General features: G+C 49.5%; 4 protein-coding genes across 14 annotated transcripts; 2 read left to right on the forward strand and 2 right to left on the reverse strand.

The window, feature by feature from the left end:
- The first annotated feature begins 649 nt into the window (after positions 1–649).
- Positions 650–6,488, forward strand: znf687b (zinc finger protein 687b). 2 transcript variants are annotated; one of them, XM_049751383.2, is made up of 9 exons: positions 650–2,810; positions 2,919–3,184; positions 3,272–3,456; positions 3,543–3,719; positions 3,780–3,942; positions 4,176–4,490; positions 4,566–4,666; positions 4,799–4,886; positions 5,053–6,488. In XM_049751383.2, exons 1-9 carry the CDS (start codon positions 650–652, stop codon positions 5,638–5,640), a joined length of 4,044 nt encoding a protein of 1,347 aa, XP_049607340.1. In that variant the 3' UTR covers positions 5,641–6,488. The 2 variants fall into 2 exon arrangements, with proteins under 2 accessions (XP_049607340.1, XP_049607341.1); XM_049751384.2 differs by having other exon boundaries at positions 650–2,807.
- hax1 (HCLS1 associated protein X-1) lies at positions 6,327–9,138 on the reverse strand. Of its 4 annotated transcripts, XR_007487934.2 has the most exons (8): positions 8,944–9,138; positions 7,887–8,352; positions 7,749–7,812; positions 7,361–7,497; positions 7,165–7,285; positions 6,961–7,092; positions 6,633–6,746; positions 6,327–6,501 (listed from the first exon to the last, which is right to left on the reverse strand). XR_007487934.2 is itself a non-coding variant. In XM_049751559.2 (7 exons), exons 1-7 carry the CDS (start codon positions 9,006–9,008, stop codon positions 7,022–7,024), a joined length of 861 nt encoding a protein of 286 aa, XP_049607516.1. In that variant the 5' UTR covers positions 9,009–9,134; the 3' UTR covers positions 6,806–7,021. The 4 variants fall into 4 exon arrangements, 2 of the variants coding, with proteins under 2 accessions (XP_049607516.1, XP_049607515.1); XR_007487933.2 differs by having other exon boundaries at positions 6,327–6,746; XM_049751559.2 differs by lacking the exons at positions 6,327–6,501; positions 6,633–6,746 and having other exon boundaries at positions 6,806–7,092; positions 7,887–8,056; positions 8,120–8,352; positions 8,944–9,134.
- A 184-nt stretch (positions 9,139–9,322) lies between these two features.
- Positions 9,323–19,480, reverse strand: ubap2l (ubiquitin associated protein 2-like). 7 transcript variants are annotated; one of them, XM_049751395.1, is made up of 30 exons: positions 19,342–19,480; positions 18,594–18,666; positions 17,357–17,495; positions 17,159–17,236; positions 16,935–17,045; positions 16,669–16,843; positions 16,490–16,591; positions 16,368–16,413; positions 15,713–15,819; positions 15,574–15,633; positions 15,443–15,495; positions 15,270–15,355; positions 14,971–15,151; positions 14,706–14,904; positions 14,297–14,619; positions 14,044–14,216; positions 13,852–13,942; positions 13,718–13,757; positions 13,391–13,595; positions 13,247–13,313; positions 12,858–13,161; positions 12,675–12,763; positions 12,543–12,596; positions 12,392–12,473; positions 12,093–12,313; positions 11,902–12,001; positions 11,107–11,265; positions 10,873–10,940; positions 10,591–10,788; positions 9,323–10,513 (listed from the first exon to the last, which is right to left on the reverse strand). In XM_049751395.1, exons 3-30 carry the CDS (start codon positions 17,450–17,452, stop codon positions 10,418–10,420), a joined length of 3,564 nt encoding a protein of 1,187 aa, XP_049607352.1. In that variant the 5' UTR covers positions 17,453–17,495; positions 18,594–18,666; positions 19,342–19,480; the 3' UTR covers positions 9,323–10,417. The 7 variants fall into 7 exon arrangements, with proteins under 7 accessions (XP_049607352.1, XP_049607351.1, XP_049607348.1 ...); XM_049751394.1 differs by having other exon boundaries at positions 10,591–10,785; positions 13,852–13,972; XM_049751391.1 differs by having other exon boundaries at positions 13,852–13,972.
- Positions 19,028–20,565, forward strand: LOC125987283 (protein C1orf43 homolog). Its single transcript, XM_049751594.2, has 6 exons — positions 19,028–19,391; positions 19,456–19,557; positions 19,632–19,740; positions 19,812–20,032; positions 20,096–20,154; positions 20,229–20,565. The coding sequence occupies exons 1-6, from the start codon at positions 19,329–19,331 to the stop codon at positions 20,434–20,436; spliced, it is 762 nt and encodes a 253-aa protein (XP_049607551.1). The 5' UTR covers positions 19,028–19,328; the 3' UTR covers positions 20,437–20,565.
- The last annotated feature ends 41 nt before the right edge of the window (positions 20,566–20,606 follow it).

Here is a 20,606-nt window from a genome sequence, read left to right on the forward strand (position 1 = left end):
TTCTCCGTCTCTCTGGCCAGCTAACCAGCAGTCTGACGGGGAAAGGGGGGGTGTCGTTCGGGCTTTTAGGGGCCGATGTCGCAGCAGCGTAAGGCGACTATGGCTCGGACAGCCACCCCGTTTGGAATAAGCTTTGCGTCAGACACGCATTAAAACTAACAAAAAAGCCGCATTTGCCTCCCATCTATAGTGGAATATACCCTCCAGAATGGTTTTCATGCTAGCGGGCTAACTCGCTAATGCTAACCGATGTCAGTCTGGCCTCTATGTAAAAAAGAAATAATGCAATTCCACTTGATAATCGTCCCAACCAACATCTGTTATTATTTAATCATCTTAAACTAAACGAAATTGATTTAGATCATGATGCACTAGTGGTTAGTATGCCTGCTTAGCAGTCAAATGTTCTGGGTTCGAATCAGCACTCCAAAGCTTTCCTGTGTGGCATTTTTCCGTTCTCTGCATACTTGTGTGAGTTTCCCCCGAGGTACGCTGGCTTTCTTGGATATTCTACAAAAAAAATCACGTTAGACTCATTGATGTGCCTTGTATTAGCTGGCGATCACGGATTTCAGTAGGGCGAGAGTTGCAGAAGTGTGCAACTGTCATGACAGCTGTCACTTTATTTTTTCCAGGCGTCAATCCCGTAATGGGGGACATGAAGACCCCAGATTTCGATGACCTGCTGGCAGCGTTTGACATACCAGACATCGACGCCAAGGAGGCAATACAATCCGCGCCGGATGAGGCGGAAGGACCTCACGGGCCCACTGGGGCACCTCTTGGGAAGACAGACAACACGGTGGGGTTGCCAAGCCCCTCGGACCCGCAGGGAGATACATCCATCGTGAGCGTGATTGTAAAAAACAAAGTGCGTGCCGAAGCGGCAGCGGGTGAAGAAGACGGAGCTGCAGAACCGGACGCCATCGATGTAATCGCCGGGGTGGACGTGGGTCCTCGTCTTGGCGGGATGGCGGAATCAGATGTCCTCAACCACAATGGTTTTGGCGTGTCCGGCGTCTCCGCCACGCTTTCCGTTAGCCAGTCCAATGGCGCCCCGTGGCCCCTGAATACCCCTAAAGCATCAGCAGAAACTTCAGGCGCAGTCACGGTCAAGTCCAACAAGCAGGGAGGAAACATTTTTAACAGACTGAAGCCTCTGCTGGGCCCCGGTTCGGGGGATCCGGTGGGCCGGGCGAGAAAGATGCAGCTCTTGCAGCAACAGCAGCAGCAGCAGGAAGCTGTGCAGGAGAGAGCAGACAGTCACAAAGCAACACTACCATCTGGATCTTCTGCAGGACTGTCACCACCTTACTTTGCACCCACAAAGCCTCTCCCCGCTCCACCTGCCGCCCTTTCGCCACACGTGAAGCCTTTTAACGGCGCCCCCAAAATGGCGGAATACCAGCACCAGCAGATGGAGGAAGAAGATGAGGATGATTCAGATGCAGATTTGGATAGTCCACTTGTCATCCAGGAAAACCCAGACTCGCCGGTTTCCACTCAGATGAACCGTCGTTATAAGGATCTAACCCAGCCTACGGCATCTATACCGCCTCACCCTAAGCCGGGGTACACCCCCCAGGGAGCGTTTATGACTCCTGAGTCAGTCTCCACTGGAAACGAAACACCTCAGCCAGAGGAAAAGCACCCGGAGCACATCATCGAAGAGAGGGACTCGCCGGAGAGCCCTGAACCCGAGATGCCCAAGTCAACCGCTCAAGTGGTGTCTGCCAAAAGGTGTTCCAGTCCTGCTGCGGCCTCCTCACCACCTTCATCTGAGCTGAGGGAGCCCAAGGAAGAAGAGGAGGAGATGGAGGTGGGGAACGGGATGGACAAGACGGCGGATGGGAACGTGGACAAGCCAGAAAATGCGTGCGAGGAGAAGACCGAGGCAGATGAGGACAAGCCCAAAGCTGTCCTCCCTGAGGGGGGTGTGGTCACCGCACCGGCAGCCCCCGGGACTCCGTCACGGCCCCTCAAAGTCCGAATAAAAACCATTAAGACGTCCACGGGAGGCATCACCAGAACGGTGACAAGGGTAGCCCCTAAGGGTGGCGCGGGAGGAAAAGCTTCCGACACAAAAGGGGGCGGTGAGCGCAAGGTGTTGGCAAGCAAAGGTCAAAAGTCTGAGCAGCAGCAGAACGCCAGCGCCTTAAACGCCCTGCCGGTGTCCACGCTTGCCGCTAGCAGCGTCATGCTCGCCGCCGCCACCAAAGTACAAAACAAAATGGCCACCTCCGACAAAGCTAAGGTTTCCCTCACCGCTGTCAATATCACAAAATCCGCCGCCCTGCCGGCCACTCCCGCCGTGGCCTCGTCACCCAAGTTCAGCGTGCGGACGACTGCGAAGGGGTCACCCAACGGCACCGCTCAGTCAAATAAGCCAGCATCTATCGTGAATAGCACCGGCGCTGTCATCTCCCGGAGCCAGTCCAGCCTGGTGGAGGCTTTCAACAAGATACTCAACAGCAAGAACCTGTTGCCCAGCTACAAGCCGGACCTGTCGGCACCCCCGCCCCCCGAGTGGGGACTCCCGCTGCCGGCTTCCGGCTACCGCTGCCTGGAGTGCGGCGACGCCTTCGCTTTGGAGCGCAGCCTGGCGCGTCACTACGACCGGCGTTCCCTGCGTATCGAGGTGACGTGTAATCACTGCGCCAAGCGGCTGGCCTTCTTCAACAAGTGCAGCCTTCTGCTGCACGCCCGCGAACACAAAGAGCGAGGTCTGGTCATGCAGTGCTCGCACCTGGTCATGAGGCCCGTCACCGTGGAGCAGATGATCGGACAGCAAGACGTCACGCCAGTCGGTAGTAAGCACAATGCACGACACAAATCAGGACTGGCAAACCTACAAAAAATCGATGTGGTCTCAAGAAGCCCACCTCCTTTAACCCCTGATTTTCTATCCTTCCCACCAGGTGTGCTTTCCTCTTCATCCCCCTCCACTGCTACTTCATCTGCTGCCGGATCCAGCCCGAAGGACGGAGCGGCGGCGCCCGCCGGAGGTCCGCCCCGACAGGTCCGCCGCGCCCCCCAGGGCCCTCAGGCGCTGATGCCACTGCCCTGCAAGAAAGCTGAGAACCTGCAATACAACAACTACAAGTGTCCCGAGTGTCAGACGCAGTTCTCTGGCAAGGCGGCGCTCGTCACGCACTTCCAGCAGATCAGAGCGGTGTCAAATTCGGTGACCAGGACGTCAAAGATAGAAAACGCCCATAACTCTTAAAATTTTACCTGTGTGACCCCCTGTTCCGTCCGTGTCATGTTCCAGACGTGCTCCCAGTGTTCTCCGCCCATGATGCTGCCCAACTCCTGCGCCGTGTCCGCCCACCAGAGGATCCATAAGCACAAGGCGCCCCACGTGTGCCCGGAGTGCGGGGGTGTGGCACGGCAGGCCAGCTTCCAGACCCACCTGGATGAGGCCTGCCTGCACTTTGCCAGGCGCATCGGCTACAGGTAAGCACACAACTTGGGAGAGACCACCAAAAGTCCACATCCTCTCTCCCAAATATTTTCTGAGCGTTCTCTGTGCTTGGTTGAAGGTGCTCCAGCTGCCAAGTGGTGTTTGGCGGCTTGAACTCCATCAAGTCCCACATCCAGACGGCCCATTGCGAGGTGTTCCACAAATGCCCCAGCTGCCCCATGGCCTTCAAGTCGGCCCCGAGCGCCCAGAGTCACATCGGCACGCAGCACCCGGCGCTCACCGGTGGTCAGGCCAAGTACGAGTGCCGCACACTCAGCTCGGTCAGCTTCGCTCTAATGTAATCTTCTCTTGGCAGGATGATCTACAAGTGCGTGATGTGCGACACGGTCTTCACCCAAAAGCCTTTGCTGTACATGCACTTCGACACACATCTGGCCAAGCAGAAGGTGCATGTGTTCAAGTGTCCCGACTGCACCAAGCTATATGCCCAGAAAGGTTCCATGATGGAGCACATCAAGGTGGGGTCACTTCTCCTCTTCAAGAGCTTGCCGAAAACGACAACTTCTGTGCCTTAAGTGTTGCCCGCTCTTTGCCTTCCGTAATTAGCGTGGCGTCAACAAAGGCCAACATGATATGGCTTGGCTCGGCCTTGGCAAGGGTTCTCCTCGTGATTCCTTGTCTAAGTTCCATGCCAAGTACAACTGTGTAATTGTCCAATTGGGACTAACCGAAGACTCGTGCCGCCCTTCAGACGGCGCACAGAGGCTCCGCGGCAAAACAAGAACCCGCTTCCGACACTCCCGCCGCCGCCGTTACCGCTAGCGGTCCCAAGATCAAACCCTCCGCTAAGCCCGACAACTCAGACGGCGAGGACTGGGGGCGGGATCAAGAGGAGGAAGAGGACGAGGAGGAGGAGGAGGAAGATGACGATGACGGGGATGAAGACTACGATGGGCCCGGCGCGGCTACACCCGGTGTCCCCACCGAGTGGACGTGCCCGCAGTGCCAGAGTACCTTCACCGACAACGACGACTACATCAGTCACGTCAAGATCGAGCACGGAAAGGTGCCTTCAAATGTCCGCCAATGCTTGCTGTTCTTTTATTAATTTAACATCTGCTTAATTTTTTCCCCCTGCCAGTTTCCATGTCGTATTTGCGGCGGGAACTTCAGCACGTCATCCAGCCTGAGACGCCACGAGAGAGTCATTCACGAGGGCAACAAAAGAGTCTTCCATTGCCAGTAAGTCTTGAAACTAATTGGACTGCACGCAGAGCTACAAAACGGGCCAGTGCCTTTCTCGCAGTCGCCCGAAATAGTATTGCTGCAGCTTTTTACGAGACGCGTCCTAACCCTTTTTAATTCTCGCGGCAGGTATTGCACGGAGGGCAAACGTACCTTTGGCAGCCGCTTCCTGCTGGACAAACACATCCGGCTCAAACACAGAGGCACCGACGGACAGGTGAGTCAGGTCCCTTCTACTGGTTTTGGGCAATCTCGCACCAGTTTGATTTTCCAGCTCCAAGTGTGACTAAAAAAAATAAAATAAACATCTGCTATCTATAAAGCTAGCTTGTGCAGCAAACTTGAGTGTTGAAGTGGGGGCTCACCTTTGGTCTGCTGGTTAGGCGGCCCCGCTGACGAGGAAGCGTGCTGCCACGACCACAGAAGGTCCCGGCAGCTCCTCGGAGCAGGACGGCGAGGGCGCCGCTCCCGGTGGCAAGCCAGCGGACGAGGAGGAGAACGCTCCGGAGGAAGGCGAGGAAGTGGGCGCAGGCCCCGCCAAGAGAAGCCGAGCCGAGCCGGAGGAGGAAACCAGTTCGGTGTTCCGCTGCGTGCCGTGTGGATTCTCCACGGAGGACGGCGCGGAGTTCCAGCGCCACATCCCGCAGCACCGCGCCGACACCGCCTCCTTCCAATGCCTGCAGTGCGGCGTCTGCTTCGCCTCGGCCGGCTCGCTGGGTCGACACCGCTTCATCAGCCACCGCGTGCGGGACGCCCAGGGCGAGGCCGACCGCGGCGCGGGACGAGCGTCTCCGGACGGCTCGCCCCGCGCCGGCGCCGCCTCGCCTCAAGCTTTGGGCGAGGACGCTGACGGCAACCTGATCTGCAGGGTGTGCGGGCGTCGCTTCGACAAGGCGTCGGACCTCAACACTCACTTCCGGACCCACGGCATGGCCTTCCTCACCGCGCACAAGACAGACAAGCCCCAGTAGGACACGACTGAGCCAGTCTAGAACAAGGGTTCCCAAAATTTTTGGGTCCAGAACATTTCTGAGGACCTTGGCATTATTCGCTAACTCAACCTTTCGAGAGTGTTATGGAAAGCCACGTTTGGGTTCTCAATACATCACAATCATATCAGATTGGCTCATTGTCCGACATTGCCCACATACAGGTTTGCACTTAAAAAAAAAATATTACTGCAACTTATTTTGTGGACCCCCCTGTTTTGAGAACCACTGCTCTAGAATGTTTTAACCATCCTACGCTTGTTGCTGCATGCCTGGAGGTCCCTCCCTTCCCTTTTGAGTGAAACATTTCTGCTGCACGGCCGCCATTTTACTGACCTCCCCAGAACTTGGATTTGTACTTGTAATGTAATATTTATTATTGATCAAATACTGCTGCGAGCTGGCCAGGATAATTTGTGATGTTGGTGTTCAGTAAGACATTTAGAAGGAGGAGGAAGTGACTTGTATGTGATTTTTGTTATGTAAATACATAATTACACTACAAGAAAACATAACTTGCTATGATAATGTGAATATATGTAGTGTTTGTACTGTACTGTTCCTTTTTATTCTAATTATCAAACAAGCACCCCACTAAGAAGAAATCAATGTCTATCAATACTCGCGTGTCTTTTATAACGTTTGGGGGGGAGAAAAACAAAAAAACATTGTCTTGTTTTTATCTTTTTATACATGTGTCATATCATATTTATATAGATGGATGATAATAGTGGAACGTTCAAGTTTTCTTTCCCCATGGTTGTGGTCTGCTTGCTGTATACGCCATACACTCACTTTTGTGCAGTTTTCAAATAAATGTTAAAAAGAGACTCCGAATTGGATCTGTTTTGAAAAACCGAAAAAGTGTGCAGTCGATAGGCCGCTCCGCCATGTTTTTTTGTGACACCAAAAACTATCCAGTCCAGAACTATGTAGAACTTCAGACGGTTGAGGGGGAAAAAAAGTTTCCTCACCTGCTGGCAGCCGTGCCCGATTGCTGCTCCTCTCATCAGCTCGCTCATGGTGTCTAAAGCGGGTTGGTGGCTAAGCTACAGCGTGATCATTCGATCCCGCTTGCAGTACAAATTCTAAAAACAAATCATAAAACTCAGAGGGATCCACAAATCACTACATCTTTTTTTGAACATTAACAATTTCAACATTATGTTTATTCAACAATCACCAAGGAGCAATAGAAAAATAAATACAATAATTAGGATAATATATAATATTATATATTTATATTATTATTTTTCTTTATATTATTATATTTATAATAATATTTTTCCTGCATTATCTTACCTTGCAGCGTCGGCTTGCAAAAACTCTACAACGTAAATAAATTATGTGTGTTATAATCAAGTCATTTAAAGCCTCCAAAGAGCTTTGAAAAGAAGTCGCTGTCTTCGTCCGGCATGTCTGAAAATGAAGAACCTGGAACGAGAGCAGGAGATGAATAAGCACAGTTCGTATACAATGCATTTTTTTTTTTCTATGTGTACAGACCTGGTAGGGCGGGTCCGGTATGATGTCCTGGTCCCTCCTGACCACTACGACCTCCTGAGCGGGTCACCGTGGTCTCTTCATTGCCTTGACCATCTCTGACCGTGCGCCGCTCCTCCATTGTCTTGTTGACAGGCAAAAACAAGCTCATGCTAAGCATATCTGCTAATGAGCTAGCTAGCTGTCAACTGCTTGTTACCCCATCAGGTTTCAGCACTTTGGTGACAGTCACGGACTGGAAGAAGGACCTGCTTCGAGGCTGCTGACTCGGCAACTGATCGGCGGGCGGCCTCAGAATCTGATCCAAACCACCAGAGGACACGGCAGAGTCCAGGTCTGGAAAAATGAAGATCATCTATTGACACTGTTTGATGAGTGAAAATGTACCCAAGCTAGTTAACTGCTAAAGTAGCCACATTTGAGATGGGTAGTGTATTCAAAGATTTTGATAAAGGGGAATATTGCAGGGAAATTTGGCAGAATAGTTTATTAACCGATTTTCCCATAACAATTTGCTTGTGCCTCAAATTTTGTTTTGTCACACTAGGCAAAAAAATGGTAACACTAAAAAAAAAAAAATCACCTACCTTTGTCTTCTTTACGCTCGTCTGCTGGAATTTTCTGCAGCCTTTCTCGCCAGACATCATTGAACTAAAGACAAAAAGAGAGTGCTTGAAAGTTTGCAGTAAAATACTTAAATTTGCTGGAATGGAATTCTCAATTACTTTAGAAAAAGGGGTGACGCCTGGGAAATGTGGGGACTCGTAGGAAGGATGGATATCAGTTCTCCTCTGGTTGTCACTATCGGGATGTTTCAGCATGAAGTCTCTCAAGGAGTTACCGCTGGATCCACGACTTCCCTCCTGACCTGGCGGTGGTGCAATGCTGGGAATACCTACAATAAATAATGACAGCTCAAAATATTTCCCAATTGCAATCCCTAAAATGTCATCATTACCAGAATGTGAGTCCCAGCGACCCAGCTGGGAAAAGATCTCCTCCATCTCCCTGAGGACCTGGCCAAACAGAGGCGGTTCTTGGATTCTCATCCCGTCGGGACTGAAGCTGAAGCCGAATTTCCAAGCGCTGTCAAAGGGGTCCTGCCCGTCCCCCCGGAAGCCGTCATAGTAGAAGGCATCATCTTCGTCATCGTCGTCTTCATCACGGGTCATGGAATCAAAGAAGGGGTCCCTATTTGATTAAATAAGCAGTTAAAATGTGTGATGAGTTCCACAACAGTTGTGTATTGACAACGAACAAAATACAAGTAAAAATAATAATCTAGATTTAGAAACTACTGACAAAATGTCAATGATATTCAGCTTTCTGCTGGGGTTCAAACCATTCATCTTTACACAGTAATTTGATTTGACCTTTCAACTTTAGAAAACAATTATCCATCGTTTTATTACTTTTCACACTTGCAAAATGAACGATTGGTGCTGTTCTAATTTCCCAATTGCGAAAAATAACCAACGTGCGCTAGTTTGGTTTTATCTGAGACAGCCGCCACTCTTAGTTTACAGAAAAGAAAATACTATGCGAGTTAGTTCACCATTATATGAGGCCACTGAATATTAAATGACAGTCGTCACATGTAAACTAACAGAACATTTTGTAAAAGTTTGAAAGGTACGCAACCACATTTGAATACACGGCCGAGTAAAGTTGAACTAAGAGATGTGAAGACTGGAAGCGCAGAAAAAGCACATTTGGGTCAACTTGCTCTTGCGAGCTAAATGTTAGCTTAGCAGCTGTCATTTTGGCTCCTTGTTAACTTACCTTCGCCCAGGAAAATGGCCACCGGGAACGCCAAAGAAGCCACGAAATAGATCAAAAACGCTCATTTAGTCTGGGTTGATTTATTACAACAACAAAAAAAGTAATTTAACGCATTACTACGACGCGTTGACTGGGAAAAAAAGCGTGTTGTCGTCTCTAAAATTGCCAACAGTGTCGTAAAGTGCTGTTGTCACGTGAGAACGTAAAGTAGTTTTTACCGTAATGGTGGTAGCCGATGCGCACCGTGAAACTCATTTTTTTAATTACCCAATTGAATTTCTTAAGAAAATCTTAATTCTAAAATAGTAACAAAAATATACACATCGTTTTTATTACTTAAGCCATGGATTCCTCAAGACATTCACATGTAACTATGATGAAAATGTCTTTGTTTTTGTTTATTAATATTTGTACATTTTTTTTACAAAATAAAAAAAGGAACAAAAAGCTCTAATAAGATCTGCAAGGAACTGGAGAAGTAAAGCGAACAAACAGGCACTACAGTACTTTTTCGTTTATATGTACAAGACGTTTTTCCATTTACATGTTTTCTTTTAAAATGCACAGTACAAAAAGAAAAAAAAATCACTGACAAAAAACAAACATAATTACAATTCTGTCCATCAGTATTGGATGCTCTAACGTTTCCTTGAAAATGTGCAGGGAAGGGTGGTGGCGCATGGAGAGGTCTCCCAAACCCAAAAGACATTATTGGAAGGCAGATCGGGGTGCAGATTGGCCTTGGGAAGGATCACTCAATAACTTGTGACAACATATTTATATGGTAACAGTTACTGTACATGTTTTATACACTATGAAAAGTCTGTGCTAGGCAAAAAACAAAGCACAGTAAACAACCCCCACCAGTCTTGTGTACAAACATGCACGCAGTCACATGACAAACATCCTCACTCCAAGCCAGCTCACATATATTTATATATATAATATATCTATATTTAGTAAAAAATAAACTTCACAACTCTACCATATCCAGAGAATTGTTTCTTCCAACTTAAAAAGGACATAAAATATTCGAGAACCCAAAACAGCAATCAAGTAAATGAATAGTTTGAGCAGAGGAGGCGTCTGATAAGCACCTCCAGCCCCATCCATCGCCACCATCCCACATTACTTCATTCCTCCCAATTAGTAAGAAAGAAAAAGAAAGTTGGGGGGGGAAATAGCGAGCACAACAATAACATAAAATACCCATAAGGGGAACACATTCTTTTTAGGAAATAATTCTGTTACTTAAGTAAAAGGGGTCGGTGCTGAACACAATACAATTTCCCCGAAAGCTCGAAAAGTGAGTCATCCAACTATTTGTACCCTTCCCAGTTCCATCCCCGGCACATCCCCAAAGGGAAGGAGAAAGAGGCGAAGGATGAGAAGAAGGAAGATGAGGTGGGGGGGGGGGGAAGGGGGACTCAGCAGGAGGAAACCTTCAATGAAGTTGGTTTTCAGGTGTTGGATGCTAGTTGGCCCCCCAGTTGTAGCTGTTGTATGCCGACTTATTGATCTGAGACTTCTGTTGGATGGACGCGGTCTGATTACGCTGGCCACTGCCGCTCTGTGAAAACACAGCGAGGGTGAGGAAAGAGAAGTAAAAAAGGAGGGACAATGAAAAAATCTGCTTAAGAGTCTCACCTGTGCGTCCTGCTGCAGATGATGGTGGAGGATCTGCGAGTGGGGCTGCTGGTGCGGCGCCAGAATGTGCATGAAGGGGGCCGGGGCGTAGCCTGCTGCGGCCGGGGCATTGATTGGTCCGCCGCTGCCCAGCGCGGACGGGAGGCTGAAAGACGCCGTGGGAGTGCCGGCGTGGAAACCCTGCTTCTCAAATGACTGCTGGACAAATGCAAAAACAGAACGCCCAGTTAACAAAGCACAGTATTAATAAAGCTGTGGTTCTCGATTTTTGAGAGTACTTGCCTGCGTCTTTGTGTAAACTGAACCCGAAATATCAGGTACCCCGGTGTTGCTCGAGGTCACAGACACTCCTAGAAAAGACCAAGAAAAATTCACTGACTTAGCAAACGACTGGGAATCAATTCATCGACGTGTTTGAGCCCGCTGCCAGCAAGCTACATCATTTCCAGTCCGACTTTGGTGTGGCATTCGCTGTGGCACACACTGACCCCCTTGTATCGTCGGCACGGCACTCACCGACTCCTGGCCCGCTGACAGAGTTGGCCGGTTTGTTTTGAGCGGCAGCAGCGGCGGCAGCAGCAGCGGCAGCAGCTGCAGCGGCGGCGGCCACGGCATTACCGTAGCCACCCTTACAGAAATCCCCACTCCCTGAAGCCTGGCCCACATCCTCATAGCCTGCAACAGTCGAGACACACAGGCGCAGCCCACAGCGTTAGACGTAGCGAGACCTGCCCCAGAGAGCACTGGCAAACTAGAGCAAAGCTAACAATAGTTTGCAAGTGCTTTGTGAGGGAGGGCCAAAGGGGGGGACAGGTTGTGTGTGGGAAGGTGGAAAGTAAGCTGGAGTGATGGCAGGAAGCAGCAAAAGCAGCAACACAAATAACAATAATGATAATAATAAGCTTGTTTGATAGGAAGTGTGATATTGGTGCAATTCTGGAGATGGCAGATGAAAACATACTTTCAAACAGAACATCTTAAAAACAAAAACAAATTAAACCTAACACCAAGAAGCCACCAGATGGCGCCAAATATGCTGGACCACAAATATGCAGTGGTCCACTTGCCTTAACATACACAAAAGCCAGCTCAGCTTTTATTGTCTTATCAAGCAAGTTTATATAATGTCTGCATCAAGGGCATCCGCAGCCAAGGCCAATAACAGCAGCAAAACAAAACAGCTTTTAAAACACTGACGTCAGCATTCCATTCTGTTTATAGTCAACGTAGGGTTACAAAGAGAGTTGTAGCGTTAGCCGCCCGTCACGACATACAGCTCAAGACTTGCAGTCTCCATTCACGGTGGCTCACCAGTGCTGTATCCATGGGAACCATAGCCGCCTGCCTGTTGGAAGGGTGTGGCCGACGCGCCGACATTCACTCCGTGCTGCTTTGACGAGGTAGGAGCCACCTGGAAGAACACAAAAACAATACCCATCGCTATAATCCAGAGAGAAACTCAAGAAATGCCTTGCTGCCGCATTTGTGTCTCCAATCCTCACCGGGAAGACAGCGGGGCCATACTGGAAGGTGTTGGGCAGGCCCGGCATGCCGGTGTAGTAGGGCAGGCTTGTGTAGCTGTAGCCGGGTGGTAGCGCCGGGTTGAGGAATGTTTGCTGGGTCGAGTGATGCGTCTGGTTCTGGTTCTGCTGCTGATTCTGTGCCAGCGTGGTGGCGGGAGCCGGCGAGGACGCGTCACCTCGACCGAACTTGGATAAGTCGCCTTGAGAGGGGACAACCACAAAAGGGGTTTTCAGGGTCCAATACAAATAAGCTTAGAAATGATCGGAGGAAGTCTCACCAGAATACGGGTTATTTGTCAAGCTCGCCTCTCTACCAGTCAGTGCTGTTGTTTGGGTTGCAAAGGGAATGCTGTAATAATCCTACGACAAAGGAAAGATGATTACGATGATGACAAAGGAAATGACGACTCGTGGGAAATTCTAACTCACCAGTGGTATTCTCGTCTGCAGCATCTGCAGGTCGTCGTAGCCGTACACCTGAGTCTGACACGATACGTCTCGTTATTACGCCACACGTGTACACTGTGTCGGGCTTACGCACAGACTTGGCATAGCACTCACTGGGTAGGGATGCAGCAGTCCCGGAGCCATGATGTATGGATTGGGCAGCAGCGGGGGCACTCCGGGGGGCAAATTTGGAGGCGCTTTCCCTACATTTGACAGCAAATGCAGTTTGTGAGAAGGGTGGAGGACAAAAAAAAAAAAAAAAAAAAAAAGAACAGGTTGTGTTGATGTCTGCCAAACCTGAGGGTGCTGCAGAGCTGCGCGATGACAAAGAAGTCACTGAGGAGGGAGGAGCCGAGGCCGCCGCAGATATGGAGATGGTAGCAGGAGATGAGGCCACACCCTGCCCGCACATGGACGCCACATTGATGCCCATGGGCATATTGCTGACAGGGCCGAGGCCAGACTGCGCTGAGACCGGGGCTCCCAGTGAGACCTGCGCCGCGGCTACCGAGGCGGAGGTGAGAACGGACGACGACACGGATGAGACGGAAGGGAAGGAGGAGGCGGAGTGGAGGCTGGAGTCGCCATCTACGTTGGGGTGCTGCAGAGGGAAGTGAAGGTGATGACATTATAAGAATCAGATGTCTATCCTTCAAAGATGGCCTTGTGTGATATGGAGAGCTTACCATTAAGTTCGAGTTGGTCGTTCGACCTGAAGATGGCGCAAGGCTGTTCTGTTGCGATGACAGCGCACTGTAACGAGACACCGCCGCTGAATCACGTCCGTTTTATCGACTGCTGCGGGACTTCCAGTCAACTCGCGGCTTCACCTGTTATGCTGAGGAGGCGGGACGCTGCTGGGCGGCAGCTCTTCGACTTGACCCAGGGCACCGAGCGGCGCCTGGTTGGATGTGGTCAGCAGGGTGGCCGGACCTGAGCTGCCGTCCGTCAGGGGGCCCATGCCAGCGACCGACATTGGCGGTGCAACGTTCGTGTCCGACGGTGGTTTGGGTGCTACTGCAGAACCCGCTGAAGCTAGAAAATCAATAAATATAAATATATGATCCAGAGGAAATGAGAAAAGAAAAAGGGAGCAAAGAGAATTAATGAAGAGAAATATAAGAAACCTATAAAAATAAATGAATCATGATGCTTGCCTTCCACAGATTGTGCCGCTTGTAGTGAACTGAAGCCATTCTGTAAAAACAACAATGAAGGTGAGCTCAATGGTTTCTACGGAAACCGCCGACGGAGAAATTTAATATTCGGAACATCTGAATGTGTCGCCTACCTTGGACTGCATGTCCTTCTGCGGGGAGGAGGAGACGGAGGGGGGGTAACGCCGCGCCTGAGCTGCTCTCTGCTCGTACATGTCCATCTGGCTGGAGTTGGAAAGAGCTGCAGTTGACTCACTGCAGATTGACAAGTCCCGTTCACGCCTTGTGCCCTCGCTCCGCCCACCGTGCATTCCCCGCGTACGAACCTGTTTGGGGTGGAGTAGAGGCTATTCTGCATCGGGTTGACGGGCGCCGCGTTGGAGGCGACCGAATCGTACTCTGGCAGCGTCGGCTCCGAGCCGAACTGCAGCGCGCCGAACTGAAGGTTGAGGCCGGAGATGTCCGTCGAGCCGGGCATTTCCACCGCCATTGCCGGAATCTGAATAAAGACGAAATGTTTTTACTTGTCAGCTGCTGCATGGACGCCACCATTTGTGGAAGTTTCAAACACATGTTTACCTTTGTTGGTATGGATGTCCTCTTCTTCTGCGCCCTGAGTTTGTGCTGCTGGAGCGGGAGAGGGCTCGAGCCCTGCGCGTCCGAGGAACTTGGAGAAACCTGCTGAGCCAGCGGTGTGACTGACGCCATTTTGGGGAGGGAGGAGGCGGGTGGCGGCACAGAGTGCGGCGAGGACGTCGTTTGCGGCGGCAAGGAAGAAGCGGAGGAGGTTGAGCCAGGCAGAAAAACTTCCAGCATGGATGACGTGGTGGTGGCGGTGGCCTGGAAGGGCGGGCGCTTCGCAAAGGGCGTGTGGATGGCCGACTCGGGCTGAGTCTTCATCTCTGTGCAGAGAAACAGGATTGGACTATGCTGATCATATACGATGAATAATACTCAAAAAACGATTCCAGTCTGGGGGACATCTCACCATATTGTGCCCGTGAGTTGGCACTGTTGTCCCAAGATGGGGGGTTGGCATTCGGGACCCCAGTTTGGGGGTGCTGGGCGGCCAGCTGAGCCAGCGCCTGGGCGGTTTTATACCGCTCTAGGAACTGGGAGCCGGTGGTCCCGCCAGTACCTGCTTTCTGGTCCGCCACCTCCCCAAAACTCTTGTTCAGAATACTGACCTGCCACCAAAACAGTGCATCAGTAGCAACGTGTTGCCCGAGAAAAAAATCCTCATTGGCACTCACCATGCTGTGCTGGGTGTAAGCGGTGCCAGAAGAGGTTTGGGAGATCGGAGGACCTTGCTTGGAGTTGCTGAAAACCAGCGACTGGGGCAAGGGGGGTGGCTGGGCGGCCTCCATAGGTTGGGGTTCCGTTTCAGACGAGGAGGACGGGGGAGTCTTCCCCAAGAGCACGGCAAGGTCAATCCTGTAGAGGGGTGGGGGCAAGATTACAACAAATGGTGCCATTTATAAACAAAGCAGCTACTTTACAATAAAGGAAGGAAAATGATGACATCATGTACAAGGGGGCACTTTGGTCCCACCTCTGTCCTTTGGTGATGGTGACATTCTCTTGAGGTGGTGGAATGGTCGCCACGCTGGAAGCTGTGAATATCTTGGTCTCGGACAACTGCCAGGTAATAAAATAAAATAAATTATTGACCCAAATATAGACAGGAGTTCCTTGGAACACACAAACAAAAAACGAAGTACTCACATCCTCATTCCAGTCCTCAGTGCCCCATTCTTCTGTGGGCGTCCTCCAAGCACCTGTGAGAGAGGCAAAAACCTCGTCAACACCAGCGCCAGGCACAATAAGTCATCAATAATGCTCTCTTGTGAAATTACCGGGTACAGAGTCAAACTTGGCCGGGTAAGTCATTCCCTCTCCCGGAGGGTATTCCAATCCTGGAAAGAAGAGTTTTCAATTTGACCGTCAGACCAAAGGTGCAACATATCAACTTAAGCATTTTTGAGATGCACTCACGAGCGCCTTCTTCCGTCTCCATGCCACCCGTGTTGTTCCAGGTGCTGCCTCCGCCATAGTTTTCGTCTGTCTGACTCGGTTCGGCGTAGTCGGCAGGGTTGAAGGTTCTGGATTTTTAAGAAAAGTGCAGTTCAAGTGAAAATGTCACACACATGCGGGCACTTATAAATAGAACAAAGTAATGTTCACATAGCTCGAGTGAGAGTCAATCTTTTGACTTCCTACTAAAAAATTATACACGTGTTGAAACAACCCTAGCACCTCCCCAATGCCACCAGTGCAAAGGTTAGGCCATCAGGTTAGGAGCTGTGGAGTCATTTCCGAGGAATGTTGTGGGAGTCCGAGACGGGAGGTGAAATGGAAGAATCATATCTCATTTCCTTTGAAGCGTTCAAGGACAACCAGAGTCTTTTTTTTTTTTTTTTAGCGTGTTTGTGTTCCTATTAACTGCACGAGAAACTGTCTTGGAGACTCATATAACGTTTCGTTCCACAGGCTGAACCACGTCCACTTCTGCTGTGGATTAACACTAAACAATAGATCCAGGGTCGTACGCTCCTGTGGCCATGGCAACAGCGGAACAAAGCCAACCCCCCAACCCCCCCCCCCCCCCCCCCCCCCCCCCCCCCCCTCTCCCGGTTGTCTAAGGACTTACCCCATGCCCTGCGCAGAGAAGCGCCCTCCTCGCCGCCCTGATGCTCCTAGAGCGAAGCAAAGCCAAAGCAAAACTTGAGATTGTTCACACGACGAGCGTCATGACAACCGCCGGCAACTCACCGAGCGTCCCTCTTCCTCGCCCGCGTGCCCTGCGGCCTCGCTCGGCGCCCCTGCCCACCACTGCCGCCTTGCCTACGTCCAAGCCGTTCTCTTGACCTCGAACTGGAGTCAAGGAGGAGGAATCAGACAATAAAACAACAGCTGTTCCCAAATACAAGCTACAACATGAAGAGGCGTACACTCTCGCCCTCTGAGGGAACCCCCGCGGCCCCTGCGAGGAGCTCCCCCTCGCCGACGTGCTGCATCCTTCTCTACTTTCTCCCGGTTCTCTTTTCCGTCCTCTCCGATCTCAAGCTGGCTGACTTCCTTCTGGCCTGACACGCCTTTCTTCTTCCCCACCATCTCCCACGAGTCCTGATAAAAAAATGAAAAAAAAAAAAAATGACAACAGCTCCATGAAAACAAAACGTAAAGCAAAAGACAGTTGAAAGACAAGGAGACTTACAGTGTCTGGGCTGCCTTCCAGTAGAACATTGATGGCTCTGTTGACATCACCGTTGCAGTCATGCAATGCGATCATAGACTCGTCCTGGTCCTTGCCCGTGATGTCAATCAGCTGAAAAAGCAAAACACTGTTTCATTTCCCCTTTCAATGAGAGATGGGGCCCATATTGAAAACAGCCAGGAAGAAAATCTCAAAAAGGACAAACAAAAAAAAGCGCTCGTCACCTGTTTGACCTTCTCCTCAAAGTCTGCATCATTGTGGTCTGAAATCATCTGCGCAAGTCTGATCTGCTCCGCTGTGGCCTGTTGCCAGAGGACACAATCACATTCATCACAATGAGCTTCAGGTGACAACGACAATCTGGCCAAAATCAAAGTCACTCCTGTCTTAGAAAGTGGAAAATTACTTGAACAAGGGTGTACCTGAGGTCTTTGCTTGTGCTGTGTCTGGCCCTGCGTCTGGCCTTGCTGCGTCTGTTCCCAGCTGCCCCGGGCCCGGTTTCCGCCCACGGACGTCATGATTTACAGTATATACAAACAAGTTATTTACAACAAATCACACCTGAGGAGAGAAAGAGATAAGAGTGACTTTATCACATACTTCAAATAACACAAAGGCAATGCAAGAGGTGTGGGAAACAAGATAAGGCTCCAAGGTACAAGTGCACAACGACCCGTTTAAAAGTCAAAACATCACTGTCCTAAAATGAAAGTAACCTGCAACTGTGTGAAGTAGCAGCTACATCACAATGGGAAAAGAACATTTTAGGGGTTAAGTTTAGGTAAAAATGCCAGGGGGGGGGTCAACATTAATGCGTTTTTGTTATGTTGCCAACCTCGTTATCGAAAACGACTGCTTAATCTTGCACGTTACGTAAAAAGCTCGGCTTGGACTGACACAGAAAGAAGAAAACAAGCCTGACGCTGAGGCATGTCCATCTTATCAAACAAGTCATAATAGCAATGGAAAAAATAGCTAATAAAATATGGAATAGGTGACGGAAAAGGGGGTGAATATTATTAAGCTTTGAAGTCTCGGTGGGCTTCCGCCTCGAGCGGCTACACCTCATGGCGACGAGGCTAACTTTTAGCACGGGGCTAACGTTAGCTCGCGAGTGTCGATTCAATACACGCAAACCAATCAATATGTGTCTTACTGTCGTGAAAGCAACATTGCCAACTACATGTATTCGATTAACTAGGTCACCGTGTTAGACTTGACTGACCCCTGAAAAGACGTCATTTCCCCATTCGTTGGATGCTAACGACTTAGCTACGCTAGGTTCAACTAACTGGACGTGGCTAAAGGCTAACTACTTAGCTGGCATTGATAATAAAGACCACACTTCCACAATATTAAAAGGCGCTCTTTACGTGAAAATAGCATTAAAGAGGTTTTAAGGTAAAAGACTAAAATCTCGCTCCTGTTCCTCTTGAAAAAAAGACAATAAACGCCACCCTACTGACCAGGAACCCGGCCGGCTTCAGACTAGACAAGACACCGGCCGACAAGTAGTCCCGTTCCCCAACCTTGCTAGGTTCTATTTCTTCACGATAACCACAATCCCCCACAACTTCCACTTGTAGAAAAAATGTCACGCAAAAAGTTGGGATTTTTTTCCCCCTCTCCTTATAACACGTAACAACCACCGACGTTTACCTGTTTCGCTTCCACTCTGACACCACGGAGAGCTGTGTCATGTGGTCTGCCGCTTCACAGTGCTTGGAGGAAGCTGGACCAACAAACATGTGATCACTAACTAATAAAGCTTTATTTTGGGCATATTTTTTTTTTTCACCCTTGGCCGGTGACATATCATTGCGACTGATGCGCATCAAAGATAACATGCGCCGGCGAATGTTGGTACGAGTGTTGTTATAAAAACAAAACTATTTTCGATCAATAAAAAGACTGCATGGACTTAAGCATTGGTGGGAACTTTGTTTTTCACACATAAAACCCAGGAAAAATGTTCAATGTACATATGTTGTCAAGGATAATGTACAGTCTATTAATACAGCATAAGTACACAGCGCTCAAACCGTAATACACAATATAAACTAAATCCATAACAATAATATTTCTGAGTCTCCTTTTTTACATTACTTACGGTAATTATGAGGCGACCAACGCCGGTCGGGTTTAGCTAACTAGCTTAGCCGAAAAGCGAGCCAGCGTTATCCGCGTAGCTCGACTAAATCTACCAAAGATGTCACACAATCATTTCGTGGGTATAGATAACGTTATAAAAATTTTAAATTAGAAAATAACTTCAGTTTTATGCATTAGGAGAAGACACTGGCTTCGAAGGTAGCGACATGCTAACTAGCGAGCTAATGTAGCTCACTTGTAAACAAAGGATATCAAAACTTTTCTAATCACTTTAGTGCCAACATGGCAGACTCACCGCCGCTATCAGGTGTTAATGTTGTCCTGGTGATGGCGTACGGCAGCTTGGTGAGTTAAATAGACAATTTACGCGTTTGTTCTATGTGTTTATTCTAACATTGTATGTTGACAGGTCTTCGTGCTGCTCTTCATCTTCGTCAAAAGGCAAATTATGCGTTTTGCCATGAGATCCCGTCGCGGCCCACACGCACCCATCGGCCACAATGCTCCAAAGGTTAAAAAAAGAAAAACATAATGACGTCATGTATAATATTCATTATTTTGTGGCATTTGGTGTGTTTCTAATAGGTACTACGAGAACAGATCGACTCCCGTTTGTCGAAAGTTCACGAGATCCGGTTCGAACCTCGTCTTCTGCCCGAAAATGATGCCAGGCTCAGGCGTGGATCACAGCTTAGTGAGCTTCTGCCAGCCCTTGCATGCATTTTGTAAAAAGCATCAGCATAAATCATAAATTATACCTTGCAGGTTGCTATAACTACCTGTACCGGATGAAAGCTCTGGATGCCATTAGGGACTCAGGTATCCCTTTGGAGGAGATGTGCAGCAGCCCGAGCGCCTTCACAGGCCGAAGTTTCCGGAGCTGGCTGCTGGAGCTACGAAACTCGCACTCGCTAATCAAGAGTAGCCACGGCGCTCTCATCGACCGTTTGCTTGAAGGCTACGATAGTGCCCGCCACGGCACCGGGGTGCGGACTCCACATGGTCGCATCCGTTTAAAGCTGCATATCTAAATTTTTATCACGTTCTAGGTGTTCGGAGAAGCAGAGTTTCTAGAATACCAGCAGGCGCTCAATGAATTAGCAGACGTGTGAGTACGACTCACGTTTAACTCGATGGGGCAAAGAAAGAAAGTTTTTATGACTGCGTTTGTTGCACTTTCAGTGTGAAGGCGTACTGGAGCAACAGCACTGTGGAGCAGCAGCATCAGTCCGCGGCCAAGGACCTGACGGGTTCTCCGGCCCGCAACGCTCCGTCCACCATCCAGGTGACCTACCTGCCGTCGACCGGCCCACGCAGCAAGAGGCCCAAACACTTCTTGGAGCTGAAGAGTTTCAAAGACAACTACAATACGCTGGAGAGCACTTTGTGACTGAATTGTGTGTGTGTGTGTGTGTAGAAGCACATTTGGACATCGTTTTTTTGTTATTGTGACATTTTTGTAAATATAATTTATTGCTGTGTCACCTTTGATTAAAATTCTGCGTCGTGTACAAATGAATTTCAGTTTCTTCAATGAATTCAAATCAGTCGTCAATGTTG

The sequence above is a fragment of the Syngnathus scovelli genome, chromosome 19, assembly GCF_024217435.2.
Source record: "Syngnathus scovelli strain Florida chromosome 19, RoL_Ssco_1.2, whole genome shotgun sequence".
In the NCBI taxonomy this organism is placed as follows: domain Eukaryota; kingdom Metazoa; phylum Chordata; class Actinopteri; order Syngnathiformes; family Syngnathidae; genus Syngnathus; species Syngnathus scovelli.